Raw genomic sequence first — 25088 nt, 5'->3', positions numbered from 1 at the left:
AACGGAGTCCGAGTCTGTTTTGGGATTTTAATATCAGTTGTCCCGTTGACAAGTGAAAATTAACCTTTCTGTGCATAAAGTGGTCTTAACACAAAAATTCAAATACAAATTTCTCATGTAAATTTAGTTGGTTGATTTTGTTTATTTTACTTCTCTTTTCTGCCACTTTTGGCGAAATCAAAGTGATGATATGATAAAATTGATGTAGAGATACTCAGAAAGAACATCCATGCCCAGACCGAGATCTGAACTCGGGACCTTCGGTGGCCAGTTCGGAAGTCAACCAGGCTATGAGGTAAACTAGCGTCGGTAACCGCTTGGAATTTGAAACACACACGCACCTATAAGACTTATAGTACAGAGGAAGCTTTCAAATTTCATTTGAATATTTCATCTTGCATTGTACAAGATCTCTGTAGAGATCGATTGTACATTACACTTCTATGCAACGTAAATATATTTTTAAGAAGTGAATAATTAAAATTGCATTAATTAGTTTAACTATGTCATAGACGTTAATACCTCAAAAACGGCCCTGCTTCCTTTTTCAACGGTATAGTGGGATGCCAGCGGAAATTGACGTTTTGGACCGTCATTTCTCTACTCAAATGTTCATAGCGTATATAGAAGTACAGCCACCTAAAATTGCTTGCGAGTGACTATTCAATAAATCGAACTTATTATATTAGACATTCAAATTTTAATAGTTACCTGTAATTAATCAAAGAAAGTTAACATCAACAATTTACTTCAAATGTTTTTGTTGCGTCAACAATTATTCTGAGAGACCAGGATATACAAATTAGACACTTTGAAAGGTTTTCTCTTCAACGAACAAGGCTTTTTCATTCTTCCATTTTGGAAATTCATGAATCCAGTTAGTATTTACTTCTTAATTTCAGAAAGTGCTAGTACTTTGTATGTCCCCACACATTCTTAAACTACATAGAATACTGTAATACAAACTTCAAGTGAAAACAGTATGGATTTGAACATTTTAAAGAAAATGTCTTGCAGTCGACAACCAATAGCTAACTTTCGTATAAATTCAAGTTTTTCGTAAGTAAAAGTTGAGCTAAGCGTTTCATTTCAGTGCAAATGTGGCATCTATCCAGCTTAAGTATAGTCGACAAAATTTGTAAATAAGGAAATAAAACAACTGCCCAGGCAAGGAAATTAATGTCAAATAGATAAAATTTAATATTTATTGAATAACTAAAAAGGATGTTAGATCCAGTTGACTAAAAGTAAAGTTAGTGCTAATATTTTGTGCATATTATTATAAGCAGTAATATATCTTGCATAAATCTTCTTTGGTACTGCCTTTTGGGGAAAGTTCGAAATTTTAACACATGTTTAAGTCCACATTTGGGAATTGTAGCTTGTATGAATTCACTTTTTTTTTGTATATTTTTGGGTTCAATATATTTCTATGAACTTAGGCCCAATATAGTCCTTAAAAATACAAAATCGCATGAAATATTTATTACTGAATATTTTCCATCTGTTTACATTGTATTTTATTGTATATGATCAGTGTGGTATTCTGTATTTCGAAAACAGGTACTACTACAAACTAAAAGGGGGGTGGGGTCATACAATACGGATATAAATTCGGTTCTTATTTAATGTCACATGTCCACAGTTGAAACGCGGGGTCGAGCATGGAAAAACATTAATATATCAATCTGTTTGAAAACAGAAATTTAAGGATACCTTCTTACCGAGTGCTGCTGGACGTAGGGGAAGGCATTATCTCCCAGTAAAAAGCTATTTGCTTGGATTCCGACAGAGTATGTTTTTCCAGAACGACAACTCGGAACGTGCGGTCCATTGTTGTGGCCATATCGGCTATGGATGGCATGTTTGTCGAACATCCGGAACTGTCAATTGCGTCAAGGGAAATAAATAAATGCATCTGAAAAGAGCGGTCCGCTAGGGAGATTTCAGTGACAACTAAATTGCGACGAAGAAGAAGTATATGTGACAGAATAATTTCGCCTTCCCGGGAACTTTTTTCTTGCTCTGTGTAAAGGATTTTTTTTTTAAAAAAATGAATATATTTTCCGTTCTACTTGGCATGTCACTTCGTGAGGCAGGCTTTTTACTTTTATAATATGCATTAGTGCCAATTCTGAACAGATGTTGCCCTCTCAGTCTTTCTCCCACTTTCAGGATCTTCATCTTTCTGGATGACTTCTGTGGTAGGAAGAGGACAAAAAAGAAGGGCTTTTTCTGTCACTCATGCGATCTTACTTTGTTTCCGAAGTCGCTGGCTTCCACCCCCAACCCCATTTTCACCCCTGCATTCTTTTGTTTTCATCTTTTGCCGCGGAGCATTTCGCCGCAAATAAGCCTACAGCTTAATGTTCCATCTGTGGTGTAGAAGAGGTGAACTGGAAAGGTAAGGGGAGGAGGGAGACTACCGTGTACATAACTTCCTCTCTCTCTCTCTCTAAATTTTCTGTCTTGCACAGTCACATTGTAACCAAGAAACGTAGACGAAAATAAAAGTAACATAATGACATTCTCCTTTTTTTGTCACTCATGCACCGTGTTTTGTTCGTTCAAATTACCCCCCCCCCTCTGTCTCTTACCTTTTCAAAATGCATTCTGCCATCCACTAAGTTTCACCCCTCTCTTTCCCCCCGGCTCTTTACCCTGCAATTTTTGTCTTTTCTGTGCGCTCATAATGGGGACATTTTCATCCACTTTTGTACCGTAGGGGGGTTGCGCTCTTCCGCCCCAGCAACTCCTTCTCATAAAGGAAGTGAGGTAGGGGAGGGGGAGCGATCGTCCCCCGCCAACCCCCCGACACTGCGTTGTCTCCGTCAAAGTCACATCTGTTCTTAGCATTTTAATACCGGGGGGAGGGGGGGATCTTGCAAATTTATGCTTAATGGTAGCAATCAAGCCTAATTACATACGGCGCGGCGTGGAAATGGTCAAGCGGCTTGGGTCTGTGTGCGACTCGATCGCGGGGACCATTCCGTTGTCACCTACGCCGTCGAAACGAGCGGTAGGCGGGTTTTTGTCGCACCACGTCTCTGTGGAATATTGAAAAACCGGGTGACAAAATGTTTCTTCGCGAACGCGTCGTCCCGGACACGTTGCGTTGCTACGATTGTTCTTTTGCCCCCGGCTTCGTAACACACCCGACAAAGTAGCCATCAGTTCTGTTCAACGACGACCCAAACCTGTCCGTTCAGAGATAGATTGGAGCTTCGGTGATTCAATTTCCTTGTGCATCGTTGAGGAATTTGGCTTGAGTGTGTTCAAGATCATCATTACACTCATACGGAAGAAGGGGGCAGCCCCCTTCACCCTGAAAAGGAACCAGTACCGCCATAACAGAAGACAGGACGAAGATTGTTCGCACCATGATAAGAAAAACAGATCGTAGCGCACTGAAGGTAAGTTAATTCAAAATTTCCGTCTTTGTTATTCGCTTTATTTAGTGAGGTTATAACGAAAATATTGTTGCTTTTTGGTCAAGCGAGAACAGATTTTATACTCTATTGAAACTATTAAAGCATAACTTTTACAATTTTTATTAATCAATCTAACGAAATTGCCAAAAGTACGAAAAGATTCTTTCCTCTTCTACGCAATTTCAAGAGTATAATAAAACCTGGACTCTCTTCCCGCTTGAACGAAAAAGCGAAACGAAAATTTATCCAAATCACCTTTTAACGTTACATGGTGCCTTAAACTAACCCGTGAAAAAGGAAAATCTAAATACAAGGAGAGGGGATTTCAGAAAAAGAACATCACCTCCATATATCACACACACACACATATATAATATATACATGCACACTGCAACATGTGAAGGCAAATGGGGGGATGTGGAAATATGGCACCACACATGCACGATCTCGGTTATTTGAGGAGGTGGTGTGATCAGTACCATGCTTCGACCGCCTTTACCCTCCCAGGTACCCATTTTATTAGAGGCTGGGTGAACTCCAGAGCCGCTCCATACAGGGATAGTGCTGGAAGAATTCTCATACTGAAATCAGACCTTTCGGTAATCGAACCCGGGTCTCCCGCGTACAAGTCAGACTCCATACAAACTGGACCATCGTGGCTCTAATTATATTTACTGCACATAGCTATATATAATTATGTCTCAACATTTTATCAAAATTTCGGAGAAAGATGTAGCCCCATCAGCTCCCTCCGGCAAACGCCAGCTCAGCAACATATGAAAGTGACGTGGTTGCCACCACGCTCCTGTTGCCTTTGCCTCCGTGAATTTCCTTCAGTTACTTTTGCTCTATGGATATTTTTTCCGTAATTTAAACAATATTCATTACCTCTTTTGAATAGCGCAGTGGTTAGGTTCGAATCTTGACCTGTGATATATTTCGTCATTTGCATCCCCGTCGGTCGTTACAGATAGAAATGTGGTCAGGCACATCACATATGAAGACAATCACTTCACCACAGAGGCTGGCACAATCTTTATTTGCTTGGCAATACCTTACCTCCCCACAATCTAGCTGCACATCCAAAATTCCTTTTGTTTTTAGATATCCTATGCAAAAAGAGAATACATCCGTTGAACATCATAATCAGGGAGTCTGAACACTTCCTATATAATTTAAGGCATAGAAGTCATTTTTCTCCCTGAAGATTACATTATAATTGTGTGTAGGTATTACCAGGCTTGGAATAACGGAAACGCAAAAGTTCTGATAATATCCTTTAAAAAGTACCAAAATTAAATTTTGTAATTTTTATTGAAAATAAGTCAGCGGAATGTATTCCAAAATGTTCTGTTACTCAGCATACAAACCAAATTCCACCCTCTTCATTCATTCATTCATACTTTATTGGTTTTAGCTGTTACACCAGTTCTACACCAAGTGTCCTAAAAATAAGTCATGCATGTAACATGATACTGTTACCTCAAATTACAAATTTTGAATATATACAGTTTTCATATGTCTATATTAATATTGTGAAAAAAATCTAAGAATGATAAATACAATTGTTACATCTGGTGACGATATTAAAGAAAATAAAGAGGTTGGGAGAGGTATTCCATTTTTTATTAGTGTCTTGAATAATATCTCCCTTTGGTATAAAGTGGAAATTGAAATATAACATGACGAGCATCTTCCTAGTCTAGATTGCACTTACACATAGGTGAATTAACTAAATTAATTTGATATAAACGGTGTTTGAAACGTATGTGACTTGATCTAAATGTATAAAACCATGGAGTCTTATTGTTTAAATTTAGTACATTTTTGTATGAATGGCCCATATACGTAAATGTTTGTTTAACCTACATCTTCCAATCTTGTTGAATTTTGTTTTTAACTCTTGGTAACATATCTGTATATGATAATAATATATTCGTTCTGCGATCCATTATTCTTGCTTCATTGGCATTTTTATCTGCCAGTTCATTATAATAGAACCCTGAATGTGCTGGTATATAGACTATGCAAAATGAATTGTCCTTCCCTCTGTAGTTAACTTATCATATAATCTTATTATGTAAAGCACCATTGCTGATTCCACCCTCTTACAAATGATTCGTCAGGGTGAGAATTTGCTTGAATTATGCTATTGGTGAAGTTCTTTTAAGATAAAATTTTAGATCGTTCGGTAAAGACACTTAAGTCAAAACATTAAATTTTACTGCAGACAGTTTATATATGTTTATTATTTTAATAGTAAACATTGCACCCATGATATTCATGCTGGATCGTCACTGTTTAGAATCATTACACATGCCCAATATACAATTACACTTGTAATACTTTCTTTACTTGATTCAGTGCAACTGAAATAAAAACAACAGAGAATCATAGTTTGTGACTTACTATTACATAGAATTCGTAATGTGGTAATTAAGAAAATGCGCTGAAGAATCGCACTTGCTTCAAAAGTGAGAATATTTATTACTTTAGTATGTTTACACTGTGGTCATGAGTGACAAGCGGCCAACTGAAGTGTTGGTCCCAGGAACATATCTGAATAGGAATGGCTTACCACAATATTCGACACAAAAGGACACTGAAGGTATTGACAAACCACACTAACAACATTCATGCGAGAAAAATGAACGTCTGAAAAAAGTGATTTCAATGCCGACGAAAATGTAGTTTCACAGTTATTAAGGTCTTCGGTTTTGACCTAGTTTCTTTAAAACAACTTTAAACATTCTTCCATGAAATTTGCGGTTAGCCTAGTGGTACGAATTAGTGGCATAAAACAGTGCACATGTGAAATTCACAACTTTCACTTTATGAAAGGAGTAAAGGCAATTGACATAATTGTCCAACAAACTTTAATTGCTGCTTGAAAAGATGTGATAGGTAAAGAATATTTCAGAACCACCACGTCATCATGCAACCAGCCCATTACAATTTCATCTACGAAAAGTTCACTAACATTTATTTCGAGTCTGAGTTTTGTTTTTAAGTTCTCTTTATACACAGACAGGCTAATCGAGACTGGTCCTACAGATTAGTGTTGCCCACGAGACGATACTTTGGCCTGTCTCGTCTCGTGGAAATGCTGTCTCGTCTCGAAAATATTCGTTTGTCTCGGGACACATGATCAATCTCGTCTCGTCTCGAATTTTTAAAAGCCTGTCCCGTCTCGTCCCGTGGGCAACACTACTACAGATTAAAGTGGGATTCGAGGCACTTTGTGCCTCCACCGGGTATGGAACCCGGGACCCCTTGATTACAAGACGATGACGTGACCACTATGCCACCTGGGCGGCATGGCAGCATGTATTTCACACAGTAGCGGCGATTGGGTTCCAAAACTGCGGGGGTCGGTGGGGGGGGGGGGGGCAAGAACAGTTTACTTTCGCTTGATACATACTAAGGTTTAGAATAGTGCGGGAACAAAAGTGGCAACTTCCCACCCTAATCGCCGCCACTGATTTCATATATTTGGCAAGTTATTGGGGAATATCTACTGGTGGAAATTGTCGTGTCGAATCTGCATATATATTTTTTAAAACAAAGCAACTAATAATTAGTTTTCCGTGATCTACGATCCATTATAGCGTTATAATAATTTCAACGGTGTGAAGTGACAGTTCTCTTGAAGAAATGTTCATCAGCATGAATTTTATAAGTTTCTCTATTTGCACCCCCCTTCACCTCCCCATGTGTGGTACCGCCACTCCTCGCCAAACTTGATTGATTGATTTGCTTTATTTTACTTCGCTTTTTTTTGCCACTTTTGGCTAATTTGCGAAGATAGGGATGAGGGATGACATGATGAAATTGATGAATGGACAAATAATAATTCCCTTTATTACATTATTACATTACATACTGAATTTGCATTATCATATAATTTAGACAATTATCAACTATAAACAACAATCATACACAAATATACAGCTATTCAATACATGTAATAAGGGGGGAACCCCCGAAGTAAGCCCGGCTCCTCCCGCCTACATTCGAGGGTATGGTCTTATTGTCCTGGTTCCTAAAAATATACCAGGACGTCAGTTGCTCCGAATTTGACGGTTCCCCCGACTTTATTTCCTCTATTTATTACTATTTGCATTTTAAAATAGGTATAATAATAATAAATTGTAATGTTATACAGGGAATATATACATGATATAATTGATGTATACAATACTTTATGTGATATTATTTCTGTTCTGGAATCCAGAACAGATGACATGACATTACATTACATAACAATATTAATAATATTATTTTAACAACATCATGAAGAACATCCTCAATAACATTCTCGATAACGTTTCCCTGGCAGTGAGACAAGCATGCATAATATTGGAGTCGCAAAAGATTCCGTTCCGGCATTCCAGAGCGGTTTGATGTACAAGATTATTTTCCTCGTCAAATCCACAGAGCCCAACTCACAAGTCCAGAACCCCAGTCTGGCATACCAGAGCAGGGAGCCCAAAGAAAGGCCGCATCCTGCGCCCACGCTGATTGTTATTCATTAATTAGAAAGAAGAGATAAAATTAAAATTTTGGAGTGTGATATTTGTATTTGTATTTGAATTCTTTAGGGTCGTTACCGCCGCATGCACAACTGCTGATCTGGCACACGTCCATGCAAGAGTGCAGCGCCTGCATTCCAGGGAGGGGACAAGGGATCACGACGGACAAGGAGCAATGTCCGTGTGAAGAACGATGCTTTATTGTCGTTGCTTCTCTACATTATAAAATGGCATCCTATCACGCCCGTCTCACTACCAGGGGTCATAACTTTTTGTTTTATTACATTATTATTTAAGTATTTAATCAATGTAACGGGAGTGATTAATGTTTATGAAACTAAAAATATCCCTTTATTACCTTCACCTGTTAAAATTATATATGTTTAAAGTACAAGAAATATAAACATTAATATATTACATAAGAAAAATAGAATATGTTTAACCATGCTAAGCGTACAACTTGTGTAAGTTAATTGAACGCAATGAACATATTAGATGTTGTTAAATTATAATCTTAAATTGTAATTCTAATCTCGGTCCCGAGCTCAACTTCCAGGGAGTCCACTGGCTTCCAGCGGTGATTCATTTATTTGATCTAATTTGATCAGATAAGCTTTCTTAAGTAAATTAAAAATCTCCAGAAGGGAAGCTCCCGGGATGTCAGTTTCTTGTTATGGGATTTATTTATTTATTTATTTATTTATTTTTTTTTTAATTAATTTTTTAAATTTGTTTCTTTAGCATTTTATGGTCCTCCCTGGGGATCGAGCTGAGATCATTTACTTAACACTGCTGTTCCTCCTAACGCCGTTCCATCCGTCTCATGTACTTCCTGTGTCGCTCCCCAGGCGTGCGGGGTGGGTGGATTTTTCTTCTCTCGGCCGCCTCCTTCGTCCAGCGGCGACATCGCAGCAGCGACGCCCCGACGCACCCTCCGGCGACTCCTCTTCGGGGAGGGGCTCGGGAGGGGGCGCAGGGATTCCTCTCCTCGGATTCCTTCTTGGTGTTTCGGCGGGGGCTGGGCGGGGCAGGGGGGCAAAAGGTCGCCGGCGATGAATGGACACTCACAAACATCCATGCCCAGGCCAGGATTCGAACCCGGGACCCCTGGCGTCGTAGCGCGATGTGCTAACCACTCCGCCACGGGGGCCGGCGACCTCGCCAAACTTCATCTTGCTTTTATTTATACCGACTATGAGCTAACCTTGAGTTCTTTATTACATATAGTTAAAAATTAACATACCAATACTTATAATACACTACTTGCTTTGTACAATTGTGAATTGTGACAAAAACTGAAGGTTCAATTTTATTTGAAGGATATTATTATAGCAGAAACACATGATACCTTAGCAAATAAAGCTTATGATACTTATTTTTCTAAGCTTCCTTACCTGTGATATATGGCCGGTGTACTGTTCGCAAGTCGTTCTCGTGGAAGGTTTCGCATCTGAAAAGAAAGAACAAAGGGTCTCAATTTCTGAATCGGATAATTTACTCACAACAATAAAGCTCGCAAAAACAAAAAAGTATAGATTTAATACATCAACACATGTTATTACTTGCCTGCATTTTATAAAATCTATCAAATGTATTGGCATGATAATTTTATGAAGAAAAAGAACAATAAATATTTATTCCACTTTTAAATTGCTTGTAAATATTTTCTTGCCGGTCAAGTTGCGAATATTATTTCGAATCGTTTACTGGATCCAAAAATTTCAAAGAGAAGACAGAACACTATTATTACGTATTTTTGTGGAGAACTATGCCACACTGTTGCATAAAAAGTTGTGCTGTATGCACAATCTCTAGACACCTCAAAACCGTACACCCATGTCAAATGCGTATTTCTTTCTTCTGTACCGTACATTTGTATTTTAGGAATTTCTGTGCACGAGCGTGTGTGTATATTATACGTATATACGTACACATATATTCAAGACGTTGTTATCGAACTTAAATCCTAATAAATCAGTAAATAACTGGAAAATAAATTTAGTTCGATTTCTTAAGTACTTTTTTCTTCGCTGATTGTGTTCGTTCTCAGGCCAGTAATTTTTTTCTAAGCTTTAGATACTTCTATTCAGTTCTTAAACTTTTTTTTGTTGAAGTAACTCCAAAATAGACGTTTATTTTTTAAGTTTGTGGAAATTTTTAATGTTGGTCAACGCTAACAAAGTCAGAACTTTCGTACTGCAGTTGAATATTAGCATGTTGTTTGCTATTTTCAATATATACTTACTCATATCTAATATTTGCTACAGGCCTGTATATTTTTTAGCACGTCCAGAACATAAAAATGCCGTGTATATATACGGCCAGGACTGTACGGTCGGCAGTGATATATTTTTTTGTTCAACTTATCGTTTCCAGATGTGAAATTGTCATATGTTCATATCCTAACAACTTTTGTGCAATTCATCCGCTAATGACCATTCCGAAAATCTTTGAATCGCGAATTTCTACCTTAGTTGATTCTGGGTTTAAAACATGTAACACAGAATGCAAAAGCTATGCTCTGTAGTCCCCAAGTAGCAGGGAATTCTTAAAGATCTTTCATCAATTAGATTCTTAATTTAGTATAGACTATTGTCCTTCCAATCTGAACGTAATGTTCGCCAGTAGGATGTTGATTAAGAGAACTGGATATGAATGCGTATTTTTTTCCTTCTGTATCGTACATTTGTATTTTAGGAATTTCTGTGCACGAGCGTGTGTGTGTATATTGAATTGAATTTGTTAGGTTAACTTGCAGAAACAGTGTGCAATACCTGTACCACAACAGTTGATCAAAATTTTAAAATTTTAGTTCAAAAATATTTTCATGGGAAGGACGCAACAATGGTAAATACCTTGGTTGAAATTCCCGTAATATGGAAGGAATTAAAATGAAAATTAGAAAACAAGTGCATGAAATATATAGATAATGTAGAAGGCTATAAAATATGGTACAAAAATGTAATAGTAGCTACTCCCCAAAAAATGTATATATTTTTAAGAATAAGGGCAGACATAAAAACAAATTTTAATCCACACAGAAATATAGAAATCGTATATCCAAAATAGCAAAATAAAAGAGTAACATTTATGAATGCACCACTTAAAATTACAATATCTAGCTACACTAACTTCAATTTCTAATCTTCTGGGAGATATTCAGGTAATGTTTATAATAAATTCATAAGAACAAAATTGGAATTACAATAAAAATTACAGTAATATAAAGATGTAAGCAAGAGTATTCATAAGTCCAGATGTTTAAACTTGAAGTGAACCAGTTTGAACTTAAGAAAACATTAGAAAATGAAATAGACACCTGAGTTAAAGATGGATAGGTTATCTACGCGTACATAATTTCCTTTAAGGGGCATTCCTCGAAAAGTGCCCCTTCACCATGTAAATAACATAATATATCAACCTGGAATTGTTACTGTTTTATATGCATTATGGTTTAAATGTTTGTGAATGCATATAATTTGCATATTTCACTAACAAAAAATATTAGCATCTGTAGCCTATATGCTTCACGGACAAATGGAGTCAAACTTTGCTACATTTTTAAAGTGTCACACACGTGAGCACATTTTCGTTAATTCTTTTCACGCATTCAGGCTCTGTCATTATGCTCATTTTTTATATTTGTTAGCAGACACCACAAAGTACTTCATAATTCTATGAAATCCGTTTATTATGAACATTTTAGTACAATCGCATGTCTAGAACTTTACATTTCATGTGCGAATATCACACACGTAACGCTGGAATTACTCTTTACCGTTATCATCTTCATATTTGGGATAGGTACTCGGTGTTTCAGAATACATAAAAAAACACATTGGTAATATTTTTAATATTATTGATGTCTTACCCATATCTATATGGATGCCATGTATATGTCCATAAACATTTACGACACGTAAGTAATATATTTCGTGGTTATTATCTTTCTGCACTGTGTAACATAGTAACTGTTTTCTAAGACACGGCAACAATTAACGAAATTGCTTCAAGATACCATCTGTTACAAGAGCTGTAACAGCAATTCTTCACACTGTTTAGTAAGTACTTTCAAGACAGATTTTTCACTTGTTGATTATTTATGCAAACAGTCACGAAGTGATTGTTAACACAAGAGCCAATACCATGTCAGGTCACATAACCATATTCATCATATCGAAGGTTAATGGCACACCAAGGAGGAGTCAGTCAGCGCGCTTCCAACCAGTCATTGTTGCACGCCTTGCAGAACAATGGAATCATTCCTCCACACCCAAAGTCTACAAGACGCAGGCCACAGCCAGGGTATTCTATTGAAGCCTTACACAAGAAGAGATGTCCCGAGAATGGCGGCGATGACCATTTCGAAAGAATAGAAAAGATTTGTGGATTAGTAGAAATGAACTAGAAGAAACTAAACGAATAACACATTTATCGTCCATATTAGTCAGGCACGTAACTAGAAATATACTTCGGGGAGATGGGGTCCGAACCAAGTGTTTCAACAATAAGTAATAGTAAGTTTAATAATATAAACGTTTATAGGTCTATTCATAATAACATGTAAGATTTAAATTATTACTGTATTGTTATTACATGAGTTGATGAGTAGGTAGAAAGACGGCATAAGACTAGAGATATAACAGCACGTGTTCGTTATCTACTTTACATATGGTTAAGATCGCCAAAATTTGAATGAAACAACTGTTCTGTCAAGGAAATTAATGCCAAAAAATATTTAAGAATTGAATATGTATCAAATCAAAAAAGGATGTTAGATCTAGTTGATGAACAGCCGAGTTTCTGATTAATATTTCGTGCATATTTTTTTAATATTGGTGTGCATAAATCATCTTTGGTAACTTCTTCCAGTAAGTTCGGCAGGAATAAATAACGCTCCGTTACACAACAAATGCTAGACAAGTATATTTTGATTATTTAATTTTAGTACTTTCTAAGTCTTTCGGGAAGGAGTAAGGTCCGGACCCTCTGGAGCCCCCGAAATGCGTCCTTCATATTAGTGTCCCCCTGTTAGCCATAGCCGGGCTGGAACTGCCGAGAGGGCGGTGACAATTTTCATCAATAAGACACCCGCAAGCAACAACGAAAGTAAATTGTAATGGAAATTCGCAACACAGTGATTACAATTAAAATGCTGCTACTGTTACAAACCTCTTACGTATCTTACTTGTATCACGAAATGCTTCGGATTTTGACCATTTTCCATTTTGCAAAACGTATCTGCACATACCACCAGCCATTTGTTGGTGAATTGTATATCACACCATCGTTAACTGTTTGAAGTAAAACGTATTTATAAATTAGATGCGACTTGTAGAAACGATTGCATTGCGAGTATCGAGCAACAAAATTTTTACTAAACTTTACAAGCGACGATATTAATTTAACAGGGCGCCAATATTTTCCAACTTTTTGCTATTTTGGCGCCCTCTATGCGTCAGCGCCCTGGACGACGTCTCTCCATAGCTACCGCTCTGCGTGGGACCATAAAGTATACAATATTCTACCATTAAATTTAACAGTTTTTTAAAAATAGAAATATTTTATCATGTATAAGCATAGATATTGATTACAAATTAGTGTTTTTAAGAACGGAATCATTAAAATTACGTTAATCAGGGTAAGAAAGTAGCTAATGACGGTTAATACTCGCGAAACAGGAACGGTCGTTTTTTGACGGTAGTTGGACGGCAACGGAACTTGACGGTCTTGGACCGTTATTTCTTCAGCAAACTTTTTACGGTGTAGTATTGGAAACAGCCATCCAAGATTTTGCAAGTACTAGTTTTGGTTAACGATCGCCGCTTCTGTAGTCCTATAGTTAAATCACGACGATAAGGACGAAGCAAATGAGACAATGAATGAATGCACTGTCTGAGACTCAAATCCAGATCGAAATCGGAATGTTCCGAATGAAGGTCCTGAAACATTGTAACCAGTTTTCAAGACCCTGATCTACTCCAATCTGAGATGCATCCCTCTTGTGCACTACATGTAGATACACGTGTTCCTGATATTATTCAGTTGAAAAGTTCCTACGTAAACTTGGCGCAATTTGAAACTTGCCACCAGGTGTCTCACATGTTATCAGCCGGGTTCTTGCAATTACGATAACAATAAAAAGTTCAAAATGCCCTAAATACTATTGTAGTAATTAAACAACATTATAATAATGGGATATTCAAACAGAAAAATAAAACAAACTTCAAGGGAAACAAGTAAAATTAGTCACACTCTTAGAAGTTACAAAAAATCTAAAAAATGTACCATTAACACTTAACAATCGGCTTATACAAAAACGGGATGCAATCTCATAATAAATTCATTCAGTCACCTGTCTGTACTGTGACATAACATAATATAGGTAAACCATTGGAACACTAAACACACTCATACATGTTAGTCTATCATAGGCCTATATTACAAAATTAAAACCCCCCAAAAATTCTTTCAAACATAAGTTTAAATATATTATCTTCCAAAGATAGATAGTAAGTTTCAATTGTGTGAACTCTATATTTTTAAAAACTGAATCATAAAAAAATCATTAATTGCAGTCATGGACCGTCATTTCTCCTGTCAACGTTCTACGGTGTAGCTATATTAGACCGCCAAATAGTTCGAGCGCAAAATAGTTCGCACGGACAACGCTAGATAGCGTACAAAATTGAGAGGTTCCTCGCTCGAGCGAATAACGCTCGAAGCCCGGTAGTACACGTACAGTGGGATCCACGAGTATTACCGTGCAAATTGTCCATCATCATCTTCGTGCACTTTATTTGATCCAGTAAGAGCTTCAAGAATTAAAAGAAAACTCAAAACAAGCTGTTGACAACTTCTGCACCAGCATACATAAAAATCCATCGCTTAAAAACACATAGGATGGAAGAAAAAAAATGAAAATAGTCATAGACAATTTGCACGATAATACTCATGGATCACACTGTAAAACAGTAATTCGTCTGTGCTAATGGACCCTCACATATGGATCGTGAGGTGAAAGAAGCACCAACTCCATGTTCCCAAACTTTTTCGTTTCACGGCCCCTTAGTGTTTCAAGAGTTTTCCGCGGGGCCCAAGCAAGAATGTAGGCCTATCTGACACTTGCAGCGCTCTGTTAGTGTGGTTTGGTTGCTTGCCTTAAGTTAAAAAATAAACACACATTTCAAATTCAGAAGCATTTTGTGTAAAAAAGTACTAAAATCCTGTGTAGACTAACAAGTAAGTGCCATTTCAGTGAAAATATTGGAACATTTCGAGCCCCTGTAAAAGCCAGTCACGGCTCACACTTTGGGAACCACTGCTTTAGTCTATCTTACCAATACAGTGAAATAGATGATTGGATTGTGGGTTGAAACCACCAAGGCGGGTATTCTGACCTACTATGTGTCTACGATTATTGTCACATTAAAATGATATTCCATTGTTAACGCTCGAGGGTGGTTGGAGACTCGATCGAGTACGAGCGAGCGAAATGGTCCCATAATGTACAGGGTGAACCAAAAGTCCCATTACCCCGTAGGTGTGTGATAATGCATTGTGGGGTTATATCAAACGGCAAGTTGCCGGCACGCGTTACACACAACCAACGAACTGAAAGCAGCCGTTCGGCATCCATTTGCCACGACCACTCGCACAATGCTGCGTAGAATTTCACACCGTACCTGGAGGCGCATAATTCTCTGTTATGAAAATGATGGCGTCCACACAGACATTCTGGACTAAATTGTTGTCTGTAACCTCCTCAGCTAACATGTCTCGTCTCTTATCATACTCTATTTATTTCAAATCCATAACCTTCCCTCGTCGCAAAATACATAGCGATAATGGGACTTTTTTGCTCACCCTGTATATAAAACTAATTTCACCTCAGAATATCCGTATATGACGAGAATCAACACAGTAACAAGCTTTTCCTTCTAATTCACACATAAATAATAGTAAGAATAACAGCAAATTTTGTGGAACATAACCTGGCATTTCAGTACAAGCTGGATATCAATGCTCGCATGGGAAGGATAATCGTGTCAGATTTCTCATGGAACTTTTGCAATAGACCCCAGAACACAATAAACCGTGTTTAGATATAAAAAACTGACTAGCCGTAATTGTTAACCACATAAGCGCACATTTTTTAATGCTGAATTGAAGTACACAAACAGGTAATTGAAGTTTGTCTTTTTACATTTGAATATTTGCAATTAATTACTGTCAAAACGGCAATGACAGTTTAATGCTTTAATATAAAAAAAACTATGTTCTGTCTAGATAAATCAGCATTATAGCTCATTTTCAATACATAGTTCACGTTCAAGGGGAATTTTAATCTAAATTATCCCGTTATGTCTAACTTGAAGTACTTTAAAATATTCAAGAATTTTGTTGAAATTCATGCCATGCTACGTTCTTAAAAAGAAACCAGATTTGTTTCATTATTACTTTAAATTTGCTTCATATTCTAGCCTCCCTGATAGAATGGTAGCTAATGATGTCGCCTTGTTGTCAAGGAGTTCCGAGTTTAATTCCCATAGAGGTAGTGCTCAGTGACTTGGATCCCTCTACAAGTTATAGATTCGAGGAACATGAAGTGGACTTAGAACAAAACTGTTCATGTTAAGTTTTGTTTAAAATGAGACACATTGGGAAATTACACTGAAAAGTTGAAAAAAATTAAGTAACTTTGAAAACTATAAAGAGTTTCTTTCAGTAATATAACGGAATTACAAAGTTGATTTTCAAATATTAAGATGTAAAAATATGTAGATATATACGAACAAATGCGCACTACGAGGCTCTCATAAAGAACTGATTTTTCTTCACAGACAAAAATTCTTGACTTAATTGTTAATAAACTTAATTGACTACATTGAGGTATTTGAACATAATAAAAAATCAGTTGATCAGTTTCAAAGTTCCTTTAAACTGGGTACCTGAACTCTTTACATATATATTTAGTTAGGCTTCTATTTGAATTAATAAAAAAAAAGCGTGTAAGAAAGTATAAATTGCTTTGGAGTTAAAAATTACGAAATCATTTAGACAGAGGCAACCAATAGGTGAACGCGTGAATTGGCATATGGAAATTGCTACTAATTACAGAATGGAAATCAACATGCTTTTTCCATTTGCATAATTAACCCTGTGTGTTGAATAACATACGTCATTTCCTTCCCATTACTCAGTTGCCGACGAACTGTCAATGTGGACGAACGATTTCATCTTCCGGAGAGTTGCGTTTAGTGCTTGTTAGGACTTTCGGTGTACAAATGGCTTCTTGTAGTAACGTACGGTGTAATTACAAACGCATCACTGTAAGATCTGTGCACATGTGGTCCAAACTATACTTCTAGGCTATACTTTGATTTGGCAGCATACTCGACGACAGCAAATAAGAATATAAAGGATTGTATACGATTGCCTAGAAGCGATTTCGCCGATTTCGATTTTCTTTCGGTAAGTATTTTGTCTTCCCCCTCTTGTTGATTGATTGATAGATTTGGTTTTACTATGTTTTTCTGCTTCTTTTGGCTAATCGCGACGATGAGGATGAGTGATGATATGATGAAATTGGTGAAGGGACACTCGCAAAGAACACACATGCCCAGGCTGGAATTCGAACCCAGGACCACTGGTGTCGAAGCGCGCTGTGTTAACCACTCCGCCACAGAGGTCCACAAATATAAACCTCATTGATGCCTCTTTCCACAGAGATGCCTATTACACAATATATATATATATATATAAACATATACACACAAATATATGGGCTATTAGTGTGTGTGTATATATAGGGTAAAGGAGGGAAAGTTCGCCACCAAAATGCTTCTCATTTTTTTCCTTCTAAACGAATTGGGGGAGAAGGACAAAATTTATACAATACAAAAAGTAGCCTAATCATTGTGGATTATGAGGGGTATAACATAAATACTGTGTTACTTATACCTATGACGTAATATTAAAATTACTAAAATGAGAAAAAGTGGCGAAATTCCCGCCACATGCTGGGAAATTCGCCATATAACTTATTTATAATTTTATCGTCAGTTTAAGTGTATGAAATACCAAGTTGTTGCCAATAACTCAGACAACAAAGTGTAAAAGACCTACAAAATGACACAAAACTGCTTAAAAAGATACAATACAAACATGTTTAAGAAACATAAACCTAAATGTTCATATGCATTGTGAACAAGTTGTTTGTGAAAGATCGCCTGTAAGGGAAATTCGACACATTTTCTGTTACTCTGGTGAATTTACCAGCAAGTGCATAGTCGAAAGAAAACAACTTATGTTTACTTGTATATGTACGCTTTCCAAAGCAAATCTTTTCAAGACATTCTTAAGGTTTGAGGTTAATATACCAATAATTAAAAGGAAGAAAAATAATTCTTATCTGCCACGAAATGACAATTTTCAACGTAGTATTGAAATTCGGCACCTTTCTTTGTCTTCTGTGTAGACGCAACTGCGCATTCCAAACTGTACTGCTTGCTTGCTAGTTCGCTCACCACACTGTAGTTTTCAGTGGAAACAAGGCACATGTTACTTGATCTTTTACAGGCATCAGGGATTGTTTCCAACCTATAGTTTCTATCTACGATTACAAAAACCACAAGTACGGCGAAATCCCTTCTTTTACCCTATATTTTTGACGGTACGCAATGGTAAGTCGTTCTAGCAACTTTTTGACACAAAATAATAAAATCTAAGAATCCTTTTTCCAAGCGAAAAATACAGATAAATATGTACGTACATATCTTATGATATATATATACGTTAATAATATATGAATTTTAATTAAATGTACATCGGGAAAATACATCAGGTGTATTCACACATAATTCTTAGTTTCAATCCACAAAGTTAAAAAAAATACTGTATTTATCTTATAAAAAGGCAATAGTGCAATTACAATATCACATCACTAGTAATGGCAAATTATATAGACGCTATATCTAACCAAAAAATGGAAACATCTGACTAACGTTAAGTATAGGTTTAATTCAAGATGGACATATTCTCATAAAAACTAACTCCTAACTCCAAAGTTCTGTGTTTATCGAAATTTCATTTTTTTATTACCATAACCGGATAAGTTAAGTTTCCACTAATGCAATGTTACAAAACTATTTGATTGCGGAGTTTTGTCATTTGGATATTCTGAAATGTTATTGATAACCTACCATTCTATTATAAGCTTAAGTCCATTTTCTTTATTTTCGCGTTTCACGTTCCAATCTTTTGAATTTATTTTTTCTAGTATGTCACACTCACCTTTTGGGAATCAGGAAGGGTATTTTCAAGCCTGATTAGACTTCCTTGTACAGTCAACGGCAATCTAATGGTAGGCAAATTGTCCACCACTAGTTTAATTACTTTTTTATTCTACATCTTGTGTTGTTTTAAGGAATGAAACGATGTTGGTTCGAAGCAGGCATTGTTCTCTGCTTATTGACTTAATTATTTCAATTCATTGTCATAACATTGTGTGATACAGACCGAATGAAAATGGTGGTGGACAATTTGCCTACTGTTTCTTTCGCCGTTAGGTGTAGGCTACATCGACAAAAAGATTGAGTCGAGTTTAAGTACATACCTTGTACCGATGTTTTAATTTCGTGTTTAGGATTCTGTCTTAATCGTTTGTTAATACGCTACATGTAGAATTCAAATGAAAACAGCGTAATTTTGAAATATAGATGGCAGTTGTATTCTGTCTTACGTAGAACCAAAAGAAAACAGTACTCTGTACACTAAAATTTAAACTTCATTTCACAAAAAATATAAAGAATAAAAAATATAAGGCAGCCTTAAAGCTGAAATTTAAAGACGTCAGAAGTTTTATTATTATTAATATACTAATACGAAATCCCCTTACACGTATAATGGATAAAAACAAAATTTGAAGAAAGCATGTAACATTTGACAGTTCTAAGTATACAGTAAGATTTTATCAATGACTTTTAAGACGTGTCAAATCATGAAACCATTGTTTCTTATGTTGCACTAAGGCAAGATAGCAAGAGAATGAAGCTTTCCATTAAACTTCATAATGCATATTTTCAAAATTTTAATTTTTATGCATACTGCCACTTCAACAAGATGTTTCTTTCATTTTTGTAGTTTTAGGTCAGTTCGTTTGTAATTATTGCTGTTCGATATTCCTCAAATTCTTCTCTCTTGTGTTTTCAACTCACTGTACTTATTCGCGGCAAAAATTTCGTTATTATACACTGTATATTTCTCGCAAAACATTTCTTGGAAGAGTTATTCCTAATAAATATTCCTCAAGTTACTTAGCACCATGTAGTATAAGAAACAACTAGGATTTTATAGCACAATGTGGGATATCTATGTTGTAAAACATGGGAAATGTTTTTTTTAAATATTTTTCTGCATTTACTCTTATTTTCCATTACTAAGTAGCAAAGATGAAGGATGATGGGACTATAATTTAATTATGAGGGACACGCGCAGAAAAACACCCATGTCCACCGAAAATTTCATTAACCTGGCAGAGGTTTGGGACAATAGGTAAGAAATTTGCAACCATGCCATGTTCACTTTGGATTTATTTGATTAATTTAATTTAACGTAGAACGAACTTTTTCCGACTTTTTGGTAATAGTAAGCAGCGATTCAGTCTTCTTTATCATTAAAAAGTCAAAATAATGACGTCCGTTTAATAATTATAGGTCTTTTCCACTCTTACGGCGGCCGGTCCTAGTTCTGGCAAGGGAAGTGGGGAGCGGGGATTACGCCGCAGACCAACCAGACAACAGCGGTGGCGCCGAGACACACGACACGGCGGGAAGAAGTACTATGTGAACCTCGTTCTACTGGCTGCTGTGTTTTTTTATCGTGCTGGATTGGTCGCTTCCCCGCTCCCAAGTTCCCTTGCTAGAATTAGGATCGGCCGCCGTAACAGTGGAAAATACCTTTAGCAATATATAATAAAATTACATCTCACTCAACCATGGATATGTGTAGAGCTGCAGGGATAGTGTAACGTGAGCTTCTATTATTGCAACAAATATCAACTTGTTGCAGCTATTATAACCGTTATTCAGTCAACAATTTGCTGTGGAATGGTAGTGACGGTCTTGTGCAGTCAGTCTTACATTTAATTTAATGTAATTTAATTACATATGAGAGGTAGGACAGAACTTAATATTATTAGCACTGTCTTATAATTTGATGTCTGTGACAACCCAGAGACTCGAATCCAGAACCTTCAGTAGAGTATTGTAAAAGTTGTTCGTAGGCGGATACAGAATTGTTTTCTTGTTGGGGGATAACATATGCTACAAGCACACACATGCATACAAGAGATGCTTGATTGATTGATTGATTTAGTTTATTTTACTTCTCGTTTTGTGCCTCTTGGCTAATTTGCGAAGATGGGGGATGAGTGATGAAATGATGAAATTGATGAATGGACATTCATAAACAACCAAGCCTGACCGGGATTCGAACCCGGGACCCTTGGCGTCGCAGCGCGATGTGCTAACCACTCGGCCACAGGGTCGAGCATACAAGAGATGCGTTTGCTTATTTGTGTTTGTTGTTTGTATACAGTGTGTTGCCATATACCAACGACGAAAGTTCAGAGCTTGTAAAACAAGTTTTCTGAATGAAATTTTGTTAATTTCGACGCAAGAATCCCCCCAAAACCGGCGTACTATGCTGTACGTATGGAACAACGTGACACAGATTCATAGTTGTCACCGACATTTATTATTTCTGTCGGAAGGAGACATCGTGGAGCCTCTCAGATGGCGTAGTGGTAACGCTATCGCATTGCTATCAGAAGGTCCCGAGTTCGACGCGCACTGGCATGGATTCTACTTAAACTGTAGGTCCAGTCCCGATTAGTCTGTCAGTGAAGAAAGTGCATATCTTCAATTTCAAATTCAACTTAAGAACCTCATTATTTCATTAAACAGGTGAAAGATGGAGTAGTTTCTTGTTACAAAACACGGAGCAGATGTCCATGAATGTAGACATTGAATATTTTCACAAACCCTGTGAAAACAGCTTTGTCGATTTTGTTAGTATTTTATCTTGTACCTTTTTGTTTATAGTAAATGGAAGAAATGAATCTCTATTAAGCCGTAGTTCTCACTGTAGCACCATGAAAACGCAAGATGTTACATAGCAAATAAGGCAATGATTTCAATTCTAAGTTATAAACTACCAACTTAGTATTGTTGCCTCACAATTTCCACACCTGCTTCATCGATAGAATAAACAGCTGCAGTATAACTATGTCCCAGCTAACTGTGGAGCAGGCAAATGAAAACAAGTCTCTGCGCAAGTAGTGACGCGAGACGGCTCCACCAATGAACATGTAAGGGGAACGGAATTGCGTGGTGTGCGGGGGAGCGACTGCAGTAACCAGCCTTCCCAGCAGCGTGTACTGTTTAGCTCTGGCCACTCGATTCCCTTCCCTTCTCTGACGCTTTAAAATTATTGAAAGAATTAAGAGCCTAAATCGAGAAAGTATTGAAGAACAGAACAAGCAAACAGAAAGTTTTACTTTGTAAGAGATATTTATAGTGGAACCTCGATTTTACGTTATAGGATTTTACATTCTCCCCCTGAAACGTAAAATTGAGTTTCCAATGTACGAGTATTTCATTTTTGCACTGTTTGATACGTCAGGTGGTTAGGTTCTAAAGCCTTTCTGTGCAGACATTATTATTTTTATATCAACCCAAGCTGTACAGTGCTGTGCAAAGGATCTAACTTACGACAGAGTGGAATAACACGAAAAATCTAGTTAAAAACATCTAAATTTAATACCCAGCTGTGTGTGCAAGACTTCACGTTTCGGAATGCATTTACGCTATGTTTCTACATGCAAAACTAATTTTGATATTGTTTAAAATCACTAAATATTTACGGCAAAATAAAAGTTCCCCAAAATTGTAGGTGGATTCTTGTATAATCTATTATAATACAAACTGAATACTAAGTACAAGACAATGAATGGAAATTTGGTGTTGCTACTTCCTGAGAGATTTATCGGTGTCATACTTCGATCGAATTTTTAGTTTGTTAATTAGCCTCGCTTTTCTTCTACTTTGACTATGAGGATGAATGATGTACATGAAATTGATGAAGGGATGGATATACATGCCCATGCCCAGACCGTGAAATTCGGTGGTGAATTCGACAGTTGACTACCCAAAAATGTTCAGCCACTGAACCGACTCGGTGTCAAAGTTCGATAGTTACGTGAGCGACCAGAAAGAAGTTTGCCAAAATAGAAACTTTCACAGGTTTCACGATGCATAAGATATCATGCAGTATGTCACAAGAAAACAATGTAATCCGAGCGAATTTACTAAACAATGCCGAATCAGTTACCTGTAGTCTCTTCCTTGATTGCAATTATTTACATCTGTTTTCAACGATGGCGATCAAGGAAGCTCGGCAATGTCTGACAAGGCATTCCTAAGATGTTTCTAGATATTTCCTGTCAAAGTGATGGCTAAATGTCTGTGATTTGGAGTTCTTTGTACTTAATATTTTCAATGATTTTATAGATGGTTACGATCTTTCGCATCAAAGTGAAGTATCTTCCTCAATAGCCTCTGCATTCAAAGTTAGGTCTTCGATCAACAATCTTGCAAGCGAAGACCCCTCCCTATGTGTATAGTTGGGGAGGATAATGTTTCCGTATAATACCACCCAAACTTCAGAGACCTTCCACCCTCTTGGAAACAGTACACGATCAACTATTCTGTGTAAGAAGAGAAGCAATTATCTTTCAAATTGCAGAGATTTCGTTCATGGAAAGTAATCGGCGAGAAAATTTCTTCGGCTTCTTTTATAACCTTTACCAAAGTATCATCTTGCCCATACACTTTTTATTTTCATCCCCAAACGTAATTCATTTCGCCCCTCCATATGTAGCTCTCATGTTACAGCATGATATTTGATCCTGGTCTTCCTGTACTCGATACTGACGAGTTGTGGAAACTTTCTGAAGTTCAGTTCAAGGCAAGGCGTTTTGTTTGGTTCAAGTAGCAAGTTATCGCTTTCTAACTGTAAGTTAATCTTGTTGAATACGGAAGTTGCGTCAATGATAGAAGCGCTGTTTAGAATCTAAGATCTTTCATTATTGCCAGAGGCACATGAAAACAAGAAAACTAAACCTCTTTCTCAAAAAGAAGCACTAGAAACCGAATAACACTTTGGAAGTGTCTCAATTGCTGATAACTTAGAATTTTGTTTACATAATACACATAATAAACTGTTTGGTTTGATTTAGCGAAATGCGCTTGGTTAGTTTTCTTTGCTAACAATAAACGACATTTGGTTCCCTTTACTAAATTTGATATTTTTTTCACTAAATTGTTTGGTAACTCTACACAAATGTGAACAATTACTAAAATCATTTTGTTCTGGTGAATACTTATTTGTCCCCTATTTAAGCAAATATTTGGTAGCCAGAAACTATTGTTTGGTTGTTCTAAACAAACAAGGACGTATTTAGGGAGGGTTACGAAATACTAAAATTAAGTAGTGAAAATACAATTATTTATCATTTGTTGTTTAGAGGACGGTGATTTCCGCCGAACTTATTGGAAGGGAAGGATTATATTGGGATCATAACTTTGAATGACAGTACCAAAGAAGATTTATGCACCTTACTACTTATAAAAATATGCCTAAAATATTAATCATGAACTTTACTTTTCGTCAACTGCATCTAACACTGTTTTTCTGTTATTGAATAAATATTCAATTCTTTATGTATTTTACATTCATTTTGGCGATCTAAACCATATGTAAGCTATATAACGAATACTTGCTGTTATATCTATTCTTATATCGTCTTTTTACCTACTCATGTAATAAAAATATATCAATTAATATACATATTTAATTAATTTAATACAATTATTTATATTTAAATTATTATTATTACACACTTGGTTCGGACCCCCTCCCGGAAATATATTTCTAGATACGTGCCTGGTTCCAAACAAACATTTTCTCTATGCATAGTGACCCTGAAGACAGTGTTTTCAAAGAAATTGATACAGCAATAGAATACGAAATTCTGAACGCAATTCACATATGTATTTTCAGA

At 36.6% G+C, this 25088-nt stretch overlaps 1 protein-coding gene across 1 annotated transcript in view; it reads left to right on the top strand.

Annotated features, from left to right (window-relative positions):
- The first annotated feature begins 3244 nt into the window (after positions 1-3244).
- The window catches only part of LOC145985163 (uncharacterized), a 101294-nt gene continuing 79450 nt past the window's right edge, over positions 3245-25088 (top strand). Inside the window, exon 1 of the mRNA XM_083118855.1 lies at positions 3245-3413. Coding sequence (XP_082974981.1) covers positions 3381-3413 — 33 coding nt within the window. The 5' untranslated portion in view covers positions 3245-3380. The remainder of the gene's footprint in view (positions 3414-25088) is intronic.

Source organism: Lepisma saccharinum, chromosome 1, assembly GCF_977018435.1.
Source record: "Lepisma saccharinum chromosome 1, izLepSacc3.1, whole genome shotgun sequence".
Taxonomy (NCBI): Eukaryota; Metazoa; Arthropoda; class Insecta; order Zygentoma; family Lepismatidae; genus Lepisma; species Lepisma saccharinum.
This window is presented reverse-complemented; position numbering and strand designations above follow the sequence as displayed.